The sequence below is a fragment of the Morone saxatilis genome, unplaced genomic scaffold (genome assembly GCF_004916995.1).
Source record: "Morone saxatilis isolate NCDOM2014 unplaced genomic scaffold, NCSU_SB_2.0 Contig17, whole genome shotgun sequence".
NCBI classification, from domain to species: domain Eukaryota; kingdom Metazoa; phylum Chordata; class Actinopteri; family Moronidae; genus Morone; species Morone saxatilis.
In genome coordinates, this window is record NW_023339729.1 from 19,599,197 (window position 1) to 19,619,644 (window position 20,448).

General features: G+C 39.9%; 1 protein-coding gene across 1 annotated transcript in view; it reads right to left on the reverse strand.

Moving 5' to 3' along the window:
- Positions 1–20,228, reverse strand: part of zgc:154142 (uncharacterized protein LOC555481 homolog) — a 21,223-nt gene extending 995 nt beyond the window's left edge. The window contains exons 1-23 of the mRNA XM_035659763.1: positions 20,079–20,228; positions 17,060–17,190; positions 15,860–15,953; positions 15,029–15,169; positions 14,693–14,790; positions 12,241–12,367; positions 11,603–11,812; positions 10,304–10,519; positions 8,401–8,541; positions 7,225–7,470; positions 6,831–7,016; positions 5,138–5,247; positions 4,854–4,954; positions 4,070–4,347; positions 3,643–3,806; positions 3,325–3,508; positions 3,005–3,223; positions 1,748–1,882; positions 1,371–1,592; positions 1,086–1,268; positions 809–921; positions 626–720; positions 71–360 (exon numbers count right to left, since the gene is read on the reverse strand). Of these exons, the coding sequence (XP_035515656.1) occupies positions 71–360; positions 626–720; positions 809–921; positions 1,086–1,268; positions 1,371–1,592; positions 1,748–1,882; positions 3,005–3,223; positions 3,325–3,508; positions 3,643–3,806; positions 4,070–4,347; positions 4,854–4,954; positions 5,138–5,247; positions 6,831–7,016; positions 7,225–7,470; positions 8,401–8,541; positions 10,304–10,519; positions 11,603–11,812; positions 12,241–12,367; positions 14,693–14,790; positions 15,029–15,169; positions 15,860–15,953; positions 17,060–17,190; positions 20,079–20,193 (3,799 nt within the window). The 5' untranslated portion in view covers positions 20,194–20,228. The remainder of the gene's footprint in view (positions 1–70; positions 361–625; positions 721–808; positions 922–1,085; positions 1,269–1,370; positions 1,593–1,747; positions 1,883–3,004; positions 3,224–3,324; positions 3,509–3,642; positions 3,807–4,069; positions 4,348–4,853; positions 4,955–5,137; positions 5,248–6,830; positions 7,017–7,224; positions 7,471–8,400; positions 8,542–10,303; positions 10,520–11,602; positions 11,813–12,240; positions 12,368–14,692; positions 14,791–15,028; positions 15,170–15,859; positions 15,954–17,059; positions 17,191–20,078) is intronic.
- Positions 20,229–20,448: the final 220 nt, after the last annotated feature.

A 20,448-nucleotide genomic window follows, 5' to 3' on the forward strand; every position in this document is an offset into this window, starting at 1 on the left:
CTATAATTCCTGGGGTAGCATTACAACTACAGTTCTTCTACAGGAAATGTAAATACATGATCACTTCTACCTTTCTCGTCTCCCCAGCCAGTGACAAAGCAGGGTGTCCCAGCAGGCATCACGGTCCCAGGTTTGGGCAGACAGATGGGGCTGATCTCCCTCGTCATATTGACAGGCTTGGTCAAATGCACCAGGGCTATGTCATTGGTGATGTCACTGGGATCCTGCTCGTAGACGAACCCCTTGTGGCGGATGATACCATCCACCTTATAGCATTCCTCCGCTGAGGGAACATCCATGGAAGAGTTCATGTGGTGCTTCCCCAAACACATGCGCCAGTAGGAGGGTTTATTCAGTGGACTGGAAAGCAGGAAGAAGATTGAAGGTGAAAATTAGAAACCTGTTTTACTTTTCCATTTGGCTGAAACTTGTTGTAAAGCTACATAAAGCCAAGGAGAGCTGCAGATTCGGGTGATAATTCTCTGTTGGTTCATTACTATGAGCAACCCCTTTCACATTGTTTTTCACTTTATCAGTTGATACATTGTTACGCTAAAATGTTGTTAAAGAACTCTGAGCTTTAAAAACTGCATGTGCTGTAGGTTTTTCTGTAGTTGTATCTTACGCCATGAAACAGTGAGCCGCAGTTAGGATCCATTCTTCATGAATCAAAGAGCCTCCGCAACCATGCATGTAAGGTATGGGAAAAAATGGTGAAGCCTGGGGAAGAGAAACAAACGTGTTCAAAATAAAAGTTTGTCTCTATGACTGTTAATCAGGCATGTAGACAAACAGGAGCTGACTCTACCTGCATGGAGACTTGCCAGGGCCAGGAATGGGGTATCGCCTCTTGCCCATTAACCACCCTCGGAGTGGCCGTATTGGGTGTCACTTCTGGTTTTCCACAATCTACTGGCCAGTCTGGGGAAAGAAACAGACTCAATTAAAACTTTAAAATTTAGAAATCAGGTGATCTTCCTGCAGTTGCTCTATCTGAGGGGAGCAAAACCATTTAAAGGTCTAGTTTTTTTTGTTAATCACATCAGAGACAGGACTGCTACGAGTTTGGCTAGGCCTGCACTCACCGATAGTGACTTTGTCCCATGGGTTAGGAGGTGGAGGAGGTAAAGTTGGGACAACACTGGTATCAGTGGTCCAGTAACCCCGAAAACCGCTCTGATGATTGTTTCCGTTACTAAGGAAACGAATGACAACTGTGTTGCCAGGGACAGTGATGGTGGGTGGAGGGGCAAAGCCACAGAATTTACCTGCAGAACAGACAAGACATAAAAGATGTTTATACTAATAACACTGACTGTACAGGAAATACATAAAAAAAATGTATACGAATTTTCAGTACAGTAACCAACCTAGTGATGCCATGCTTTCTCCACCGAAGATCTCCACGTAGTCCACGCAGTTTCCTAACATGTTTATAGCTTGTAATTCAAAGTGGGTGAAGACTATATGGACACTTTTTGCTAAAGGGATGGAGATACGCCATGTGCACACAGACTGGGCTTGGTAGTCATTGGGCCAGTTAGGAGAGGTGATTTCACCCTGATTACTGCTGAAGCTCCCTCCACAAGGAGCTGTGTGTGTGTGTGTGTGTGTAGACAATAGGGGGGAGAGAGAGAGAGAGAGAGGAAAGGAAAACAAACAAGAAAAACAGACAATGAGATACTTTAGTTTTATTTGACAGCTATTCCCTCCATGGCTTGTCAGGTTCGCTTTTCTCCTGTCTTACCCTCTGTAGGGTCCACTGCCCTCCAGGTGGCAGTGAAGCCTGTGTCCACCACCCTGTCATTGGAGGTGAAGCTGATACGAAGTATGTTTCCATCGCTCACCAGGTCTTTAGGATGTACGTGGCTGCAATGTGTGCCTGAAGAAAATGAACATGAGGAGGTGTTAGTCTTACTTTTTCTCAGGAACCTCTATTCCTTCTCTATTTCCTCTAAGAGCTTTTGTATGATGTTATACTGACACCTTTATTGCTCACTTATTGCTTCATTGTGTCCTGATTTTGGAGTCAATTAGTTTAAATCGACTGAACAACAGCTGAGCCTGTGGGTACTGCTAGTTGTAGTAGTAGTCTAGCTCCTTCACACGTCTCTGTTTTTGTTTTAATCTGTTTTCGGCTTTATTGCTGGAGGACATATTACCTCTAATAGAAATAGCCTACAGTCATCAGAAGTGTGGGGTTTGGGTTAAAGAGCAGCAGACTTTGAGATGACAGACACAGTCGGATTGGTCGGAACAGCCCACCACAGTCTGTGTTGTTGATCCGGGAAGAGAGGGAAGAGAGCCGTGCTGGCCCAGCTTGAAATAAAAGGCTGTTCCTAGCTAATGTCCGGTCTGGAGGAAATGGGACTCAGGCTCAACGGGAAATCAGAGACTGCCAACATCTTCACAAACACACACACAAGTTCTGAGCTGACGGAGCGCAGGAAGAGAGGAGGCAGACTCTGTGTTTATGAGTTTATGCATCAATGTTTTTCTGTTTTGTAATTTTTGCTTTATAATTTTTAATATTGTAAATTTATTTTTCACACATTGACTTAAAATATATATAGAATACATTTTTTAGAATTAAATTAGTATAATCTTGACATTAAATGCAGAATTTAAGCATTATTTGTGAAGATGTAGATTTATCATTTGTGGATTCCTTCTCTAATTTGTGTATGTGTGATGTGTAATGTTTTGTATTTTGACTCATATCCTGTATTTTGTTGTTGTTGTCAATTTCCCTGATTTGAATCACCTGTCAGAGTTACTATGAATGCCAGTCAGTTTTTATCCTGAAGAAGGGAGTTTGCCAAAATCTTTATAAGTTGAAATAAGTAATTGCATTGAAGTTACGAGTGTGCGACTACTGTGGCATGTCATTCAGGCATACTAATAGAGTTCAGTAACTATGCAGTGTAATATAAAGCAAAGTAATCACATGACTCAGCAAATTCCTTATTAGCTGGAGAGAAAAAGCAGACAGATATTCACATACCTAGAGTTCCTATTCTATCAGTGAGCATGACTTTGTCATTCATGCACAGCTGACTTTCCTCCAGGGAGAAATTCTGGAAATGGAGGTGGACCAATTTGCCAGGGGCCACCTGGATGTTCCACTGGCATCTGGCTTTGTTGTTGTAGCTGCCAGGGTAACCCATAGTGGACAGTGTGCCTCCTGCGCCAGTCAAGTCCTTTGCCCCTCCACAGCCAGATGCTACACAGGGGAGGACAGAAGGTGAAAACCAGCGGTAAATTCTTTGTACCATATTTAGTTTTTGAGCAAAGTGGGTCAGGTTAGACCAGCTGGATTCTTACTGTGCTCATTGTAGATGTCCCTGCGGATGACATTTTTGATCCAAGGGATGTAGGCAGAGGAACGGGTGAACACGGAGGGCTTCTTATTCATAATGCATCCGATAGGGCCAAAGCTGGTTATACCATGAACTTCCCAAGGACCACCAGGGGTATCCTGGCACACCAGAGGACCACCTGAATCTCCCTGTCAGAGTCACAAATCAAAATCGGCATGTAGTTAAATACCATCTGTTAGATGTGTAAAAGCATCCCACTGATGATCAGAATGGTGACCAATGGTCATGTATTAGTGCTGTATTCTTGTTGGTCTTGTTTTACCTGACAGACAGACTTGAGCTCATCAGGCAGGGTATAACCACAGCAGATCATGGAGGTCTTGACCTGAAACCACCAGTAATCCATCCTCTTGCAGGTGTCAAAAGGCACAACAGGCAGTGCGACCTGGTTAAGGGCCTCTGCGACTTTAGCATTCATCGAATCACCTGAAAAAGACAATTTAGATTGTTACAAAAACCTTCAGCTTGTCATTCTGAGGACCATAAACACAGGAGGTATTTGCACATTATGTCCAGCAGAGGGCATGCAAACTATGCAACAATGAATTTGTGACTAATGAGGGGTGAGTGTCTCTTGAGCTGAGCTTTTTTTTTTATTGCGTTGAGTTGATTTTATTTGAGTGAATAAAATAACCAGTTTATTGTAGTTTAAGGTGAGACTAGAGTTTATAGAGTATAAACTACAGTACCGGTCTCATCTCCCCAGCCGGTGGCGTAGCACTTCTTGCCCCCAAGTAGCACTTCCTCCTCGGACGGAAGGCAGGCAAACGAGATCTCATTGCTGGGTATCACCTCTCTGTCCAGTCTGACCAGGGCAATGTCAAACTCCACTGTGGGCACTGTGGGATACTTGAATCCCTCATGACGATAGATACCAGTCACACTGAAGCAGCGTTCACTCGGCTCTGTGTAAGTCAGGTTGTGTTTGCCAAGGCACATGCGCCAACGCTGCAGCTCATCAGCATATCTGGGCAGCAGATCAGCAGATGAATCAATAATAATACCTCATAGTTTACTGTAAACACACAGTAGACAGGCCGAGATACATGTCACTGTCACTGCACCGTATAACTGTGGGAATTCTAGTTGTACAAAAACAAATACATCTGTATTGAACAGAATATTCTGAGCTGAGCACCACTATTCCTCTGTGGCACATAACCTTGTATACATCCTGCACAAGCTCAAAGCAAAGAGAAAAAAACTATACTGTATAGCACACAGATCTCCTCAGTGCACCAGCAGCTCTCTCTAAAGGGCACTGTAGACCATTAGCCAAGGCGCTGAGGCATCTCTAACAAGGCATTGCTCTGCCTGAGGTAAAAGCACAGTCACCAATGACTGCCTTCTTAGGTTAAGAAAATGGGCTTCCAGAAAGTCTGAGAAAACTTTGGCATTAAAAAAACAACTTTATATATTTATATTTTTCTCATACATGTACTGTATGTGAGAATGATGAAAGAGAACATTTACCTAATGAAGCAGTGAGCTGCTGTAAGTACCCAGTTCTTATGAATAAGAGTGCCACCACAGGTATGGAAGAATGTAGGTTCTGGACGACTTTCCGGCCAGACCTAAAACAAACAAACACAGACAAGCAGAGCAGGCTTTAAAGATATTTACATACAAACGGAATACACATTTTAAAGTATATATCCATGCAGTCAGTCAATGAGATATATAACTCATAACATGAGAAAGGAGAGTTGTATTTTTATGTGAATTCACTACATTTATTAGAGGAGTGAGTCTCTCACCTGCATGGACACCTGCCAGGGCCAGGAGTGTGGCTTGGCTGCCTCTCCGTTCACTATGCGTGACACAACAACCGGAGGAATGGCTGGTTTCCCACATGTACTGGGCCAGTCTAGAGAATGAGAAGAAAACCATTTTAATATATCCTGTGTCTGGTTGTCTGTGCCAGTATGAATTTGTCTGTGTATAAACAAAACCTGAACATAGAGTACATATCTGCAGCTAACAGATAAGCCTGTGTGTTGCAGAGAAGTGGCTTTCAATCACTGGTGCTAAGGCTTTAATTTTTTTTAAATAATTCTCCAATCACATCAGGTTGACACTGTTGGCTGCAGTGAACTATGTTTCTCTGTTTTTGGCTTTCACTTATGTAGTCTGCAGTAATGTATTCAGTGTATCTTCATGCATACATAATACCATGCACACACACAATGGGTCCTGGCTCCTTAACATCACAACATCAATATGCATAAAGATTTAAATTTCTTTTGGTCGTCCAAGGAGTTTACATGAAATTGTCCCAGTCACTCCTGTCCCCTTCTCTCTCTCCTTCCTTTACCCAACACATAGGACACCTCTGGTCACAGCCTGGGTGGAAAAAAAAACCCAGAGGCAGCAGAGTCCATCTATAAAACTCTATTTCAGCAATTGGCTTGGCAGGAGCCTGGGCCACCTGGGGCTCATCGCTGGGTGAAGAATGAGGGTCGGGTGACAGCCAGCTAGGAAGGAAAGTGAAGCACTAGACCACTTCACGTTGTGTTCTCAGCACCATCATATCACCTTGTTTTACTGCACATCCAGGCACAGCCAGGAGGAGATGGAGAGGAGGGTGTGAAGAAGGGGTGAGGATGGGAGGAAGCATGAATCAGATGAATTTAAGGCAGGCCTCTGTGCAGCTTCTAAGGAGCTGTTTGAAACTAAATGTTGGTCATTGTGACTTGTGACAGGAAAATACTACTCTGCTAACCCGAAGGCAATCTATAATATAGCTGGAGAGATGTGTAAATTAAGAAACCCCAAATATCAAAAGGCTACATCATAGATAGAATACAATATTTCACATTTGGTGCATAAAATACATGCAGTTACTGTAAATCTGGTTATCTTTGGGGCTGCAGCTAACTATTATTTTCAATATCAGTTACTCTGTTGACTATTTTCTGTTAATACATTTAGTTTACAGTGATTATACAACAGAGAAAAGTATGAAATCATTACATTTTAAAAGGAACTAGATTTGTTTAAGCTGCATTGTCATCTAATAACTATTGAATTGATAATTAAGATAGAACAGCACTTAATGTTAAAGCTGCATTACTTGTTTTTTTTTTGGCTACTTGGGGGCAATGTTACAAGCTTAAAACATAATATGTCGTTTATATTATTGCTTTATTAATTTGTTATTGCAATGTGTAAGTGAACAATTGCCTATTTACACGTATAGTTGACCAACATTAACTTTCATTTTGAATTGTGTGTATGTCCAATGTTCACTCTCCTTTAAGCTCTGTTTTGTTATGCAAGCAAAGTATTCTCTTTGGGCTCATCACTAAGATCAACTCCTTTCACTTTATACATCATTAATTGACCAATCGTTAACATAAAAAAATACATATTAGTGTAGACTTAATTTTACTTTTAACATTGCAGTATAATGAAGATGTTAGCAAACTCAGGCCCATATAGATACTCCACCTATAGTGATGTTGTCCCAGGGGTTTGGCTGAACAGGCGGCTCAGTGGGAGCAGGCAGACTGGGGTTTGTTGTCCAGTAGGCCCTGAAGCCTTTGGCCTCGGTAAACAAGTCTGTATGGAAACGAATCACAAGCCTTGTGCCTTTTGTCTGGATGGTAAGAGGCAGCTTAGTCCCACAAAATGGACCTGAAATATATTGAAAGAACAATGTGTCCATTATAAACAAAGTGACACAGAGGCTATACAAGTAGAGGTAACAATAACAGATAGATACACTGTTTTATTAATAAGAAAAGCTTGGTTTTGTTTTAGATTTTCAAGATTTTGTGATTGACTATCATGACAAATATTAATAGTTTTGGTTTTCATGTTGTAACTCCACAAACCAACTTACCGTGCTTCTGAATCAGCGCATTAGTCACACTATTGATGTCATACACCATTATGTTGTCATAGCATTTGGATGTTAAAATATCTTTGGCTTCTAGGTCAAAGTGGGTGAACGTCAGTGTGATTTTTTTCCCCACAGGCAAAGCGATGTTCCACATGCACTCAGTGTTAGCCTTGTAGTTCATAGGCCAATTTAGGGACTTGATAACCCCGGTTTCCTCTTTGGAAGAAAAGCCACAGCCCTGGATTTCTGAAACAGGAAGAGGGAGTCATCAAGAAACTGTATGAGATACATGATTGTAATTAGATAAGTGAAGACGAGCTACAGTATCTGCCTGTGGAGTAAATATACAGTCTCATCATGACAAAATGTAAACATCCTAAAGTAGAAGCTTTAACTCTTTGCTCCAATTTTACTCATTTAGTTGGTGCTTATATTTCTGGACAATGATGGAAAGTAACTAATTACATTTACTCAAGAATAGTGTTCATGTATTTGTACCTTAACTGAGTAATATTCAATTTTATGCTAGTGCTATGCTATTTATGCTTTCTTCATTAGGTCCCCCATTCATTAGTAGGGAAATTTTAAACTGTATACTTTTTTAATTGAATTTCTATGTTAAAAATGTTACCACTTGGCTAATAATATGTATATTGTTGTACATTAGACTATACAACTGTGTACAATAGTTGAAAATTAGCTGCATTGTGACCATCTACAAAGTGATACACGATAATGCATGTAACGTTTATTAAAACACTTTTAATGCACAACCACATTTTGCTGATAATTGTTATGTCTATTTAGGTAAAAAAATACGTATTTCTACATTGCTGTATTGCTAAAGCACTTTCACCACCACTGCACGTGGGGTTTCACATCATTTTCGTGCCTGATAATCACGATAAAGAAAAAGATAAAGAAGTTTTATCTTGTGTTTTATGATTCACACTGTACTCTGACCTGTTCTTTGATAGAGTTCACGCTGGTTATGACTTTGCTGATCTTTTTTTAAATTTGCGACAGAGGAGTGAGATGTTATATGGTTAGTCGTAATGAGGTGTTGAGCTGCCTCAGCAATGTGTGCCTCAGGTGCGAGTGTGTTCCTGTGTGTCTCTCCTTTTGTGTGTGTGTGTGTGTGTGTTGTGCGTGAGTGCGCGTGTGTGTCCTCGGTACCTGTGATATCCTCAGGATACACAGCCTCCCACTTGGCAGAGAATCCTCGGTCTGTGAGGCGACTGTCGGACTGGAAGGTGACAGATATTGTGTCACTGGCACTGACCACCACAGGGGGAATGATGTAGCCACAGTGTGTACCTGAGGAAGAGAAAGAGGAAGGACAGAGGTAAAAGATGGAGGTAAATGAAGAGAGTAGGGTCAGGAATGGAAGGAGGAAGAGTAGTAAATACTGTATGTGCTTGCTAGTGTGAGTGTGTTGTGTTGTTTGTGGTTGATGGATGGGAGTGCTGAAGCACCAACAATTGGAGGTGACTTTAGTGTCTGTGAGTGTTCTTCGTCACCTACTGAACACAAAATCAGGTGAAAAATGTAACACTGTTCCTACCAAGGACACAAAAGCACAAAAGATAACACAAATTGGCAATATTGGCTTTTTGATACACGATGGTATTAAAATGCAAGATCAATTGAGCCCAAATGTTTTCCATGGAGGTCCAAAACTGAAAATGAATGGGGGGCCACAGGCTAAAAGCATACACGTATTGTACTGTTTGATGCAAAATGGTACTAGGATCCCAAGTTCCCTTAACTGACTAGCTTCCTGCGTATAGTGTCATTCTGGTCATGCTCAGATTATGAAATATCATGAATATCATGAGTGAACTTAAATATACAATAGACAAAGACTAACATGGGTGTCTCACTGGAGATCTTTACACCACCGGCCAAACCTGAGTCCAATATTCTCTTGCCCTTTTTGTCTTCCTGAGAAAAAAAAAGTCAATAAATCAACATGGTGAACCAGAATGAGCTGGAAGAGAATCTGCAGATTTATGTGTTGATTCCCAGTGTGATCTACAGTAATAGCACTACAGCCTTTTCCCCCTTATAGGGAGTCATTAAGGCTATGACACTTTTCCCAAAGAGCAGTTACTGTGGCCACAAGTGGCAATTACAGAAACATGTTGACTGCTAAAATGTTTTAAACTGTATGAGAAAAGTCTGTAAACTGAATCTAAAGTCACTTACATCACAATATCTATCTAAAGTCAGCCAAAATGAGGTTAACATTAGCCAGTATAAGCTCCTGGCCATAGTAGACCAAGTAAGGCTGTAGCAGCAAAATCATGTAGTGTATTGATATGAACCATGATGTATTTTATTGCTTATGAATTTAGTAAAAGGGAATTTTGTAAAAGGAATATTGTGTTATTTATTTCTTTTTTTTTTATAACTTATGTCTTCTTGTGTTAAACAATCTTTGAAGCTAATCATTTTTCAGACTCCTCAGCTTTTCAAAGCTATGGCTGCTTCCTCTGATTTGTGCTTTTTCATTTAATTCCACAAACACATACCCCTTAAAATAACAGGACACACCAGCACTAACACCCTCTCATCACGTACTATCTATGTGTGTTTCACAGAGAGCGTGTGCTTGTACCTCAGCGCTTTAGTCCTTGAGAACTCAGCAATAGATAAAGCTGTATCAGCCTCACTGCAGCCACTGAAGTGAATAATAAGGAGAGGTAATTTATAGTTTGCTGGGCTCTTTGTAAAGAAGATCCTAATCAACGGTTTTACAACAGGGGACAGATATTGAGCTTTACTGTAGTACTAGAACTGTTAGTCTAGCAAGGTGCAACAAACACAAGCCAAAGTCCTCATATTTAATGAGGTTATATCCTAAGCTTGCTTGCTCTGCTTGTCTTGGTGCTTGACCACCCTAATTTGAAAAGCAAGAAAAAGGGCTGCTTTTCAGTCTTCACAGCAATGGCCCGAAAAAGATGATCTGAGATGCATTTTGATATCAAACAATAAGTTTAAGCCACACAAATATGCACAATGTCCAACTTGTCAAACTTAAATGTAAAAGAAAAGACTAGATTAAGTTATGGCTCACCTAGTGTGCTGTACATATCTGAGATGATCAGTTTGTCCTCCTTGCATTGTCCAGTCTCTCCTGTGATGGCCATTTCAGTGATCTGCAGTTTAACCAGGAATCCTTTGGGCACAGATATCTTCCAGGAGCTATTGAGATGAGCAGGATATGGATTTGGGAAACCCAAGGACTGGATCGCTCCTTTACGTCCATTGAGGATTACTGGACCACCGCTTCCTGCCCAATAACAGTACAGGAAGTCATGTTGAAAGCAATATTTTAGCGTATTCACACCTCATTATGTACATAACTGTTTTTAGCCGAAGAAAACCTGGGCCAAAAGGTGGATTTTCTGTATGTCTGTACTCCATTTAATAGAGTTTATTCTCTTCCTTTTTTTAATTGATGAGAACCAGCTAGCTTTGATACAAAACTGCCCCATGAACAGGTTCATTATTTAGTACCTTAATTGGTCACTGGAGAGAACGGGTCTGTGTCTGCCAATAGCTTTAATACAGTGATGAACAGATAAACCTCAAGGGGGATCTCCCCACTCCTACGCACAACGCTACTTGCATTCATCCTTATTTGGTAGCTGTCACTTTGAGCTGTGTTTGTGCAGGGAAAACTGTACAGGGAGGCATAACATTTGTGTAATGTGTATCAACAAGCTCTTATTGGTCAGTAAACAACTCTTATAGACCATGTGAGCACATAGATAATGGTATTATAGCTGTGCATCACTTTCAAGAGATAACTGAGGACAGTTTAGCAGTCTGATAAAATAGCTCTGATGTCAGCTAAAAAAATGAGGGCTGTGATGGACAATTGTCTTGGGAAGCTGGTTCAGAAACATCAATTTTAATGGTAGTATTTGGTAGTGAGGAAATATATTTAATCTGAAATCAAAATAGAGACATGCAAAGAAGATTAGGTTGTCTCAAAAAGTAATTTGAACCAATCGTGTACAAGTGGGAAAATTAAACAGAAAAGCTGATTTGAAACAGTGGTTGTCTTCACAGGGGTCACAAACCCTTCATAATTTTAAGGGATGTAAGAAAACTTTATCTCAGCTCATCTCAGGCACAAAAATTTATCCAAATTGCTTGTTTAACACAAACTTCCTGAAGTTATTGAGTTCACTATTTGAGTAAATTGTAGAAAATATCAGTTGTTATGTACTGTTATTGTTATACACTGAATATAATAAGAAAGATCAATGAAATCACTTGGTCAGGGGTAGTTAGTTTACTAAGTAATAGAAAAGGGGCCCCTCCAGGAAAAAAGGTTGGGGACCACTGACTTGTAGAGAATGCTTACCTGATGTGGGAGATGGAGAGGTTTGTGTGGTGGGTCTAGGTGTGGTCGTGGGTTTCGCTGTGGTGGGAACAACAACAGGTGGAAGGCTGGACTTTGTGTAAGTTGCTTTGAATCCTTTAGAAGTCAAAGTGTTGTCTGATTTGAAGCGCACCACCATTGTATTGCCAGTGGACTCGATTGGCTTTGGCATCGTCCCACCACAGAATTTCCCTTTGAAGGATTATAGTCAGTGTTAAAAAGTGAAAAACAATAACAGAGACTCCAGTTTAGGCAATTGACAATTAATCAATGCTGCTTTAACAATGAAGTCTATGCAGACAGACTTACAGTCATTAATTTCAAAATAGACTCCAGAATCTCTGTCCATTGTACAACTTCTCAAACTTTTAATTGAGCTAATCTTTTATTCATGGAACCACATAGTTGACATTGCTAATGTAGAACAAAGCCCACAGTCTATTCTGAAATTCTAACATACCCCTTTGCCTTATTATCACACATCCAGCTTTGAAATAATCTGTGCCGAATATTGTGGTATATTTTTAAAACCCCTGTTAATCTCATACATTAATAGCACATTTTCTTTTCCTCTTGTATTCATCACTGTATACTGGAAGCATGTATAATGTCATGCTTACCTATTGAAGAAGAGCCAGCCGTGTCGCCATCATAGACCTGAACAAAGTCTCCACAGACCTCAGGGACCAGGTCAAAGGAAGTAAATGTCAGACGAACCCTCTCGCCTTCAGGCACTGTGATTCTCCACTGATCCAACATAGAAATAAAGTACACACACACAAACACAGCACACGTTTGTACCTGTATAGACTGATATGCCCAATAATTTCCCCTTTAAAATGCATTTAATTAAAAAAAACAAAAAAAACACAAAGAGTGCAAATTACTACACCCACCATGGGTTTATAACAAATGATTCAGCAGAGCTGCAGTTTGACACACATTTACTCATAACTAATTTTATCACTGATTCTGCTCCTGTTTGGACAGGTGGTGACCTGTCAAGCTCAAGCACAGCAAGATGAAATCATGTTGACAGCCAAATAACACCATATGACTCCACGTCCAAACCTTGCACGCAAACCATGACATTAAAATTGCCGCTGATTTAATTAGATGCATTAATCACAGATCAAGACCACAAATGCTGTCAACGTGTCTGCGTTGAAATCCATAGCTAATGGATTTATTTTGAGATGCTAATCTGAAATCTTAAGGTTTATAACCACATGGTAATGAACACTAACACACTGTGTACGACACTATGGTAAATGAAATATTCCGTCCATCTTCCTATTGAGTTGCAGTTAATTTACACAATCTCTAGAAATAAAGAAGAAAAAAAACCTGTGTAACTCATTTATTTCTCTCTCTAAACCAATACTCTTTTGAGATCAGTAGTTTGCATAGATTGACGTATTAAGTGACAGCAGCTTAAACCTTAATTCTCCTCATCAATGTACTTTAAAGGCACAATCCAAATGTGAACAAATAGGTAGCACATTACTTACTGCTACTAGATTATTTTCAACTTGTGACCATCGACTTATCTTTTAATCCAAACACTACTTTAATGTTTTCACATACTGTAAATAAGGAAATAGATTACATATATTGCTATTAATTAAATTCACAGGGAGCTATAAAGGCCCTTAAAACATATTTTAATCAGCTTCTTTATATTAGCAATGTCTGCTATGTGTGCATATTAAGTAAAAAGCAAGAGCCAGGAGGCGATTAGCTTATTAGCATAAAGACCAGAATCATGGGGAAACTTTCTGGGTCTATCCAAAATGTAAAAATCAGACTACCAGGACTTATAGCATTCAAGCTAGAGGCACTAATTTCAGAGTCTGCACTGCGAGTCTGCACTGCGCGGGGTCATCCCTATGTTCCCCTGCACGCATTAGGCCTGTTACAGGGTTGTTAGCCCTGCTGCTAGCCTTTCTTGAAATGGCCTAAATTGTTTGTAGGAGTTCAAGAACAAGCATATAGCTGCTTTTAATTTACTTGAATCAATTGTATTAGTGTTAATATTGGATTTTATTCAGCTATAACTGCCAGCAATAGGATTAATTTGATTGTGAGCTACTTAACTTCAGGAAGTTGTACGCGCCTGGCTGTTGTTTGCTTAGTCAGCATTATTGCACGTAACACCTTCTATAACCATGAATTGTTGTTCTCACATTACTGTTTTTGTTTGAACTAAATAAACAAGATAAAACTCTTTTTGTGAGCTTTAGAGATACTGGTAGATGTTTTTTGTTTTTTTTACTTTGGAGAGAGCCAGGCTAGCCCCCAATCTTGTCATCTATAGCATAACTGAGGTTAAAAATGAGTACATGTTTTTTTATCTGCTGACATCAAGCAGACATAGAGCAATTGTATCATTTGCAGACGTGTTTCTGATGACCTGAGAAAGATGAGTAAGTAAGATTCACTCTCCCTTTAGCTGTGGTGTTAGACTCCTCTAACTCCTGAGGCAATTATCAGACTATTTAAAGGCTAAATGCTCCATGTTGTCTGTCTGACCTTTGGTGCTTGACAGCTAGGCTAGCACAGTGGTTCTCAAGCTGGGGGTCACGACGTGAGATAATTTCCAGGGGGATCTCCAAATGGTTGTGGAGAGTAAAATAAAATAACATATTTTGGCAAACAGCATGGAATGAGAGACAGGAAGCAGTTCTCAGCAATGTCAGCTCAAACAGTCAGGAACCTGAGTGGGTTGATAATTCTCTGTGGGCTTGTCACTATGATCAACTCACTCATGTATTTATGTGATCCATTGTAATATTAAAATATCAACTATAACAGCTTTAAAAGTAAAATAGTGAACTAGTAGAGTATAATATATATTATATATATAGTTAAATATTTATTTCCTGTCTGTCGCAGAGTGCACACTGAGCTATATGATGTACTACAACATAACATCCCCAGGTAAAGGTCAGCAGTGCTTTCTCAGATGTAAAAAAAATAAATAAAATAAAATAACTCAGTGTAAGTAAATGTTACCATGTAGCTGTCACATTTGAGCTTTTATTGTCTCCTTGTTTGTGTGTGTGGCAGTACCTGGTATAGTGCTCCATTTGGGTAGTTCTGCTCAGGGAAGCTGGGGGTCATCATATCCCCCTGGTCACCTTGAAAAAAGCCACCAGCTCCGGCTATTTCTGGCAGCAGGGATGAAAGGGAGGGCACTTTAGCTCCACATATACCTCAAGGATACCCCTCCACCCCCACATATCTACTCCATTTTCATTCCCCTTCTCCTACCCCTCTCTTCACCCAGCACCCATCCCTACAACATTCACTTTCTAGGTCAATCATACACTGTAAGACAGACATCCAACATTATGCCGGAGTCAAGGCAATTTTCTTGCTGAAATGGATTTCCACTCATCTTCTTACCTGATGCGAGCTCTGGAGCCACAGCCCTGTAATGAGCCTTGAATCCTTGGTCTGTTTTTCTGTCATTGGTGTCGAAGTACACCGTCAGGCGGTTTGTAAGGGACACTACTGGCTTCGGTTTGGTGTAGCCACAGTATTTACCTACAAATACCACACAAGTTATGTAGAAAGAGACAGTAGGCCTACATTTGCTCATCTGCAATGAAAGGAAGGGTTAATTGTCGAAGCAAAATATCACATGAAGATCGCAAAGAGGCACAAAATGAGCACAAAGTGATGCAAAAGGACCACATAATGATACAGATCAACTACAAAAAGAAAATGACCAGAAAAGGTTTTATGTTTCTTACAGTCTTAACACATTATTTTCTCATTTTATTAAAAAATGTGGTTTATTTGCCCCTTAAGAACTAAGAGAGAACAGAAACCAAAGATGTCTGCGAACCAAATACACAGCTCTAACCTCTGCAGTCTGTTTGCAGAACTAGAGGTGGAGAGTGTGTAACTGTAAGTAAAACAGTGTGCAGTGGAGCAGCAGGAGTGTGCTCATGGATGCATGGACTGGTTTGGGCACGACATCAAAGCTGCCACTGCAGGCTGAGGGAGCTTATCTATCTATCTATCTATCTATCTGTCTATCTGTCTATCTTTATCTATTCTATCATCTATCATCGTATTCTAAATCTATCTATCTATCTAATTCTAATTTCATTCTGTCTGGCTGTCTAGCTATCTAGCTATTGTCGATCTAACCAAGGAAAAAGTAAAATTAAAAATCAGCTCCTTATATCTCCCTTTTCCCCTTAGGTTGGAATTAATGTGAGGATTTACCAATGGTTCCCAGAGAGTCTCGCAGTGTGACAAAGTCTCCTGTGCAGAGCTGGGTGGCCTCCAAAGCAAACTCCTCAAACCACAGATGGATCACCTGCAACAGAGACATGCAGAGGTGTTTCATCTTTCTTTTTTTTTTCAGTCTGAGAAGCTGATGGGAGACGGGCTGCTGACAGGGAAGGCAACAGAGGCTCAGCGTGAAATACAAGTGCGTTAGTACAGTTGTGAGAGCATGTGCAACTGTGTCTGTGTGAGTGTACGTATTCAAGCGCGTGCCTCTGTGTGCGTGTTTAAAGATAGCAGAAGGAAGATAGAGACACAAGGAGACAAAGAGAAGAGCAGGATCAGGCAGACAGGAAGGCAGCCATGCTCACAGGGAAAGAAGAATAAAGGTTTTAGTTTTTTCCTGTGGGTGCAGGGAGGAGAGCTGAGGAGAATGAAGGAGACAAGGCAGCCATCTGTCCGAAACACTGCCACTGCATTCATCCCAGCTGTCCTCAACGGCTTTGCCTCACATAAGACAGCAACTTGACAAACACTACTGATTAGACACCAGACACAAACATTATAAAAAAAGCCTGTCTTAAAAGAGAGATATGAGTGAATTGTTTACATTGGCATTGTCCCCTTAAAATAAAAGGGATTACATGAATGTGTTGTAACCGGTTTCCAAGAGGTAAATTATTTCAGCAACATTGCGAGGCAGCAGGATTTGCAAGATGTCAAAACCACAAGATAAATGCAAGTATCCATCTTGCCAGGCTTTAATCTATAGGGTTGTGGCTGGTACAGTGGTACCAAACCAATCATCTGTGGAATTCTCTGCCTCTAAATCTCTAGGACAGCAACATCAAATTGAAGTCTTTTTAGTGTTTCTTTTATGTAGAATCTGATATTAATACTTCCATTTTTGGATTATATACACTACTGGTCAATCTTAGAAGATTACAAATATATAAAAGATTACCGATTTAGCATCACACTCCTATAACATTGTCTGACTCACGGTGGACAGTTAAAAAGGATCAAAACTGATGCAGCAGAGATATCGTCTTTTTAATCGCACACATTCGTCTTCCTTGTCTAAACCTGGTGCCTACACATTACCCACAATAGCAGCTAACGTAGCCCCGAGCCCCGGGACTGTAACTCTAGAGTTCACTGACTGAGATTGGGGGCTGTGATGCTGATCCATGTCACCTTGTTAGGGTCCACAGTGATCTGCCAGGTGCAGCTCTTGCCGTTGTCATAGCTGTTGGGATAGTTCCAGCTGGTGAAGGTGCCTGACTCTTCAGACATCTCCTGAGGACCTCCACACCCTGAGTCTGCCCCTGAAAATGTATGATAAAGGAGGATGCTTGTTACTGTGTTACGTGTATTCAAGCAACATGAACCCTATTTTACAGTAAAAACTAGTTTCTAGCCTGCATGGACTAACTACTGCTCGTAATCCTCTCCTAAACCAAGTTTAAGAGACTACAGTCATGCAAGGGCTGTATTATGGTATGTCAGTAATTTGAGCCAAATGCTATGATCAGTGTGCTAACAGGCTCACAATGACAATGCTAACTTGCTTATGTTTAGCAGGTTTCATGGTCACCACCTTAATTTAGCGTATTAGTATGCTAACATTTGCTTATTATCAGACATACAGCCGATTTTGACCATTAACTAAAATACTGGACGTATTGGAATTTTGATCTGATTATGGTGCAACATGAGAAATTAAGGAATCACTAAATTATCCTGAAGCAAATTTTATGGAAATCCATCCTGTAGTCCTAATCCAAGCCACAACTGCCAACCTCATGGTAGGTGTTCCACAATGTAAATGAAAACTTTGACCTGCTGTTGGCGCTAGAGGAAAAAACAGGGGATCGTCTAGTCAGTTGGATTCATCCTCCGGGGACCATGAATATCTCTGCAAAATTTAACGGCAATCTACCCAAACGTTGTTGAGATTTTAGATTTTTCAATCTAGACCGAAGTAGTGAACTGACAAACCAACGTAGCCATCCAAAGAGCCAGAGCTAAAAACATTATTATAATCTTTATTTATTAATGTACAAACAACAACACTTCAGTTTCAGAGGGGTATTATAAGTATTTACCATCAAATTCAAATGATTTAAAACATCTTATTTTATTTGCAGTGAAAAAAAATCAATTGAGATGCCTTGGTAACAGCATTGATTATACAGTTTGTCATCATCAACAGTTGCAAGTATTTCCCCTCGTGGCTAGAGCAGCTTCTGTTTGGGAGTCTGGAGCACAGCTGTGTGTAACAACAAAAAACTGGAATGTATTTTGTCATTTAGGCAGAACATAACGGTCAACATAATCACATTGTTGTTGTTTTGTTATGTAAAACAAGCCATATTGTTTTTTGGGGGCAATGATCCCTTTAATGCATTTCATAAACATAGACTGCTATTTCATTTGTTGCAGTGATGAAGATCCAACACTGAAATAATGCATTAATAAATAATATAGAGCAAGTGACAGCAGTGCGCAAGTCATCTTGCATGTCCTATCTGCTAACACACTTGTCACAAAGACAGGTGTGCAGACTCTGAGGACTTGTAATGCTAAAAGCAAATAGGTTCAGCTCACATTAATTTCACCACTTTAGCCCTCTCATGCAAACCCAAATAATTCACCCACTTCAATTTCCAAAGAAAACAAGGCAGCAGAAATGGGTCTGGCTTGCAATGAAGAAGTTTTTTTGCCTGCATAAGACCAGAATAAATGATGGATTTCTTGAATCAAAAATAAAATTGGAAAGAGATGAAGAAGTAGAGGAGAAGGTAGTACTCAGTGTATTGTATTACAGTATTACAGTACAGAGGTCAGGCATATACTAGTAATAATACATAAAGATAATTGGAGGATAGGAATACATCTCACTGAGAAAATACTAAAAATGTGATTATTTGTCAGATATATCTGCTCAGCAGTTAGGAACAATCCCAACCCATAGAGCAAAATTATTCTTCACTGACAAGTTATTTCCCCAATTGATTTCTTGCCAAAAATCCAGTTCTCACATTTGTAACTGAAAAGGTTGGTGAAAGACAATTAAAGGACATGCCTTAAATCTATACTTTGAGCTAAATGCTAACGTCAGTATGCTAACATATTCACAGTTAACATGCTGATGTTAAACAGGTATAATGTTTATTCACAGAATCAGTTTAGCATGTAAGCGTGTTAATATTTGCTAATTAGCAATGACCACGTAATACAGCTGAGGTTGATGGGAATGACATTAGTTGCAGGTATTTGGTAATAAACTAATATTGCACATATATTGCACAATAACCATGGTCATTAGGATAAGCCCTTTAGGGACTATAAATGTCTGTTCAAAATGTCTTTGCGATAAACATTTTGTCATATTGAAATCATTTTTGTTGACAAATGGGATATACATTTGTAACAATGTGATTTGGGTAATTATTGCAGTTCAACATTTTGGACATTGCGTATTTTTGTATCCTATGGATGGACTTCCAAGAACTGATAAAGCTCTGCTGACCACATGTTTTATATCATTGGCAGACAGACATTTACTTGTTAGTATATGTTTTTGTGTAGAGATAAGAGTTTTTTAAGGTACAATATCACAGATTCATATGTAAAAAAAGAAACCTGGAGAAGATTTGTGTAATTTTGTATGTTGTTTTCAAGTCATCGTTTGCCACACAGACGAGTTAAGATAAATCACCTCCTGCAGTCAATACAATCGACAGTGAAGAACCATCTATCAAAAGAGACTACAGGTCCAATCTGACAACATGCTTTTCAGTCTTGCTCCGTCACTGATGCAGTGGCCTCAGGAAGCTCTCACTTTAGATTTTCTATTGACATTCTTCACTGTCGCTGTCTTGTCTCCTTGTATTTCCCGACAGCTATTGAAATGTCCACTACACAGTCTAAATACACAGGCATGAATGAGGCACCTCTAATAATAAAAACATTTTGTTGTGAATTGTTAACCATTATAATATTGTCATATAAGTGTCTTTTATTAATGTGATGTTAAGGATTATTGCTCTGCGTTTACTTTAAAAGGACTAAGTAAGTAGAAAGAGAGCAAATAAACACAAGAGATCAAAACAATCAGCACAATATCACAGCATATTTTTAAGCATTGTACCTCAGATACATGTTTGTATTAAAATATAACACAATGCATATTCCAAGTATACACACTCACCTTCTACATGAGTAGAAGAGTTAGCTTTGTCAGTGAAGTAGACGACTACAAGGCCGATGCAGGCCCCGGTCATGGCCACGAAAAGAAATATCAGACACTTTTCCAGGGTGCTCATACCCCTGGACCGACGATGACCCTTCTCCGCATCCATTTTTTATCACAGTGGTGAAGATGCACCAACCTGTGACCCGTCCACCAACTCACCAACTTATTACTAACACAATGAGGACCGGGGTATATCTGAACTTTTAAAGCTCAGATGAACCTTGAGCTCCTTCAGATGTGATATTGCAGCATTGTCAGCCTGAGAGGGCGGGATGAGACTGAGCCATAAATCATAATGACAAAGTTAATGAGTATTGATGGTGTT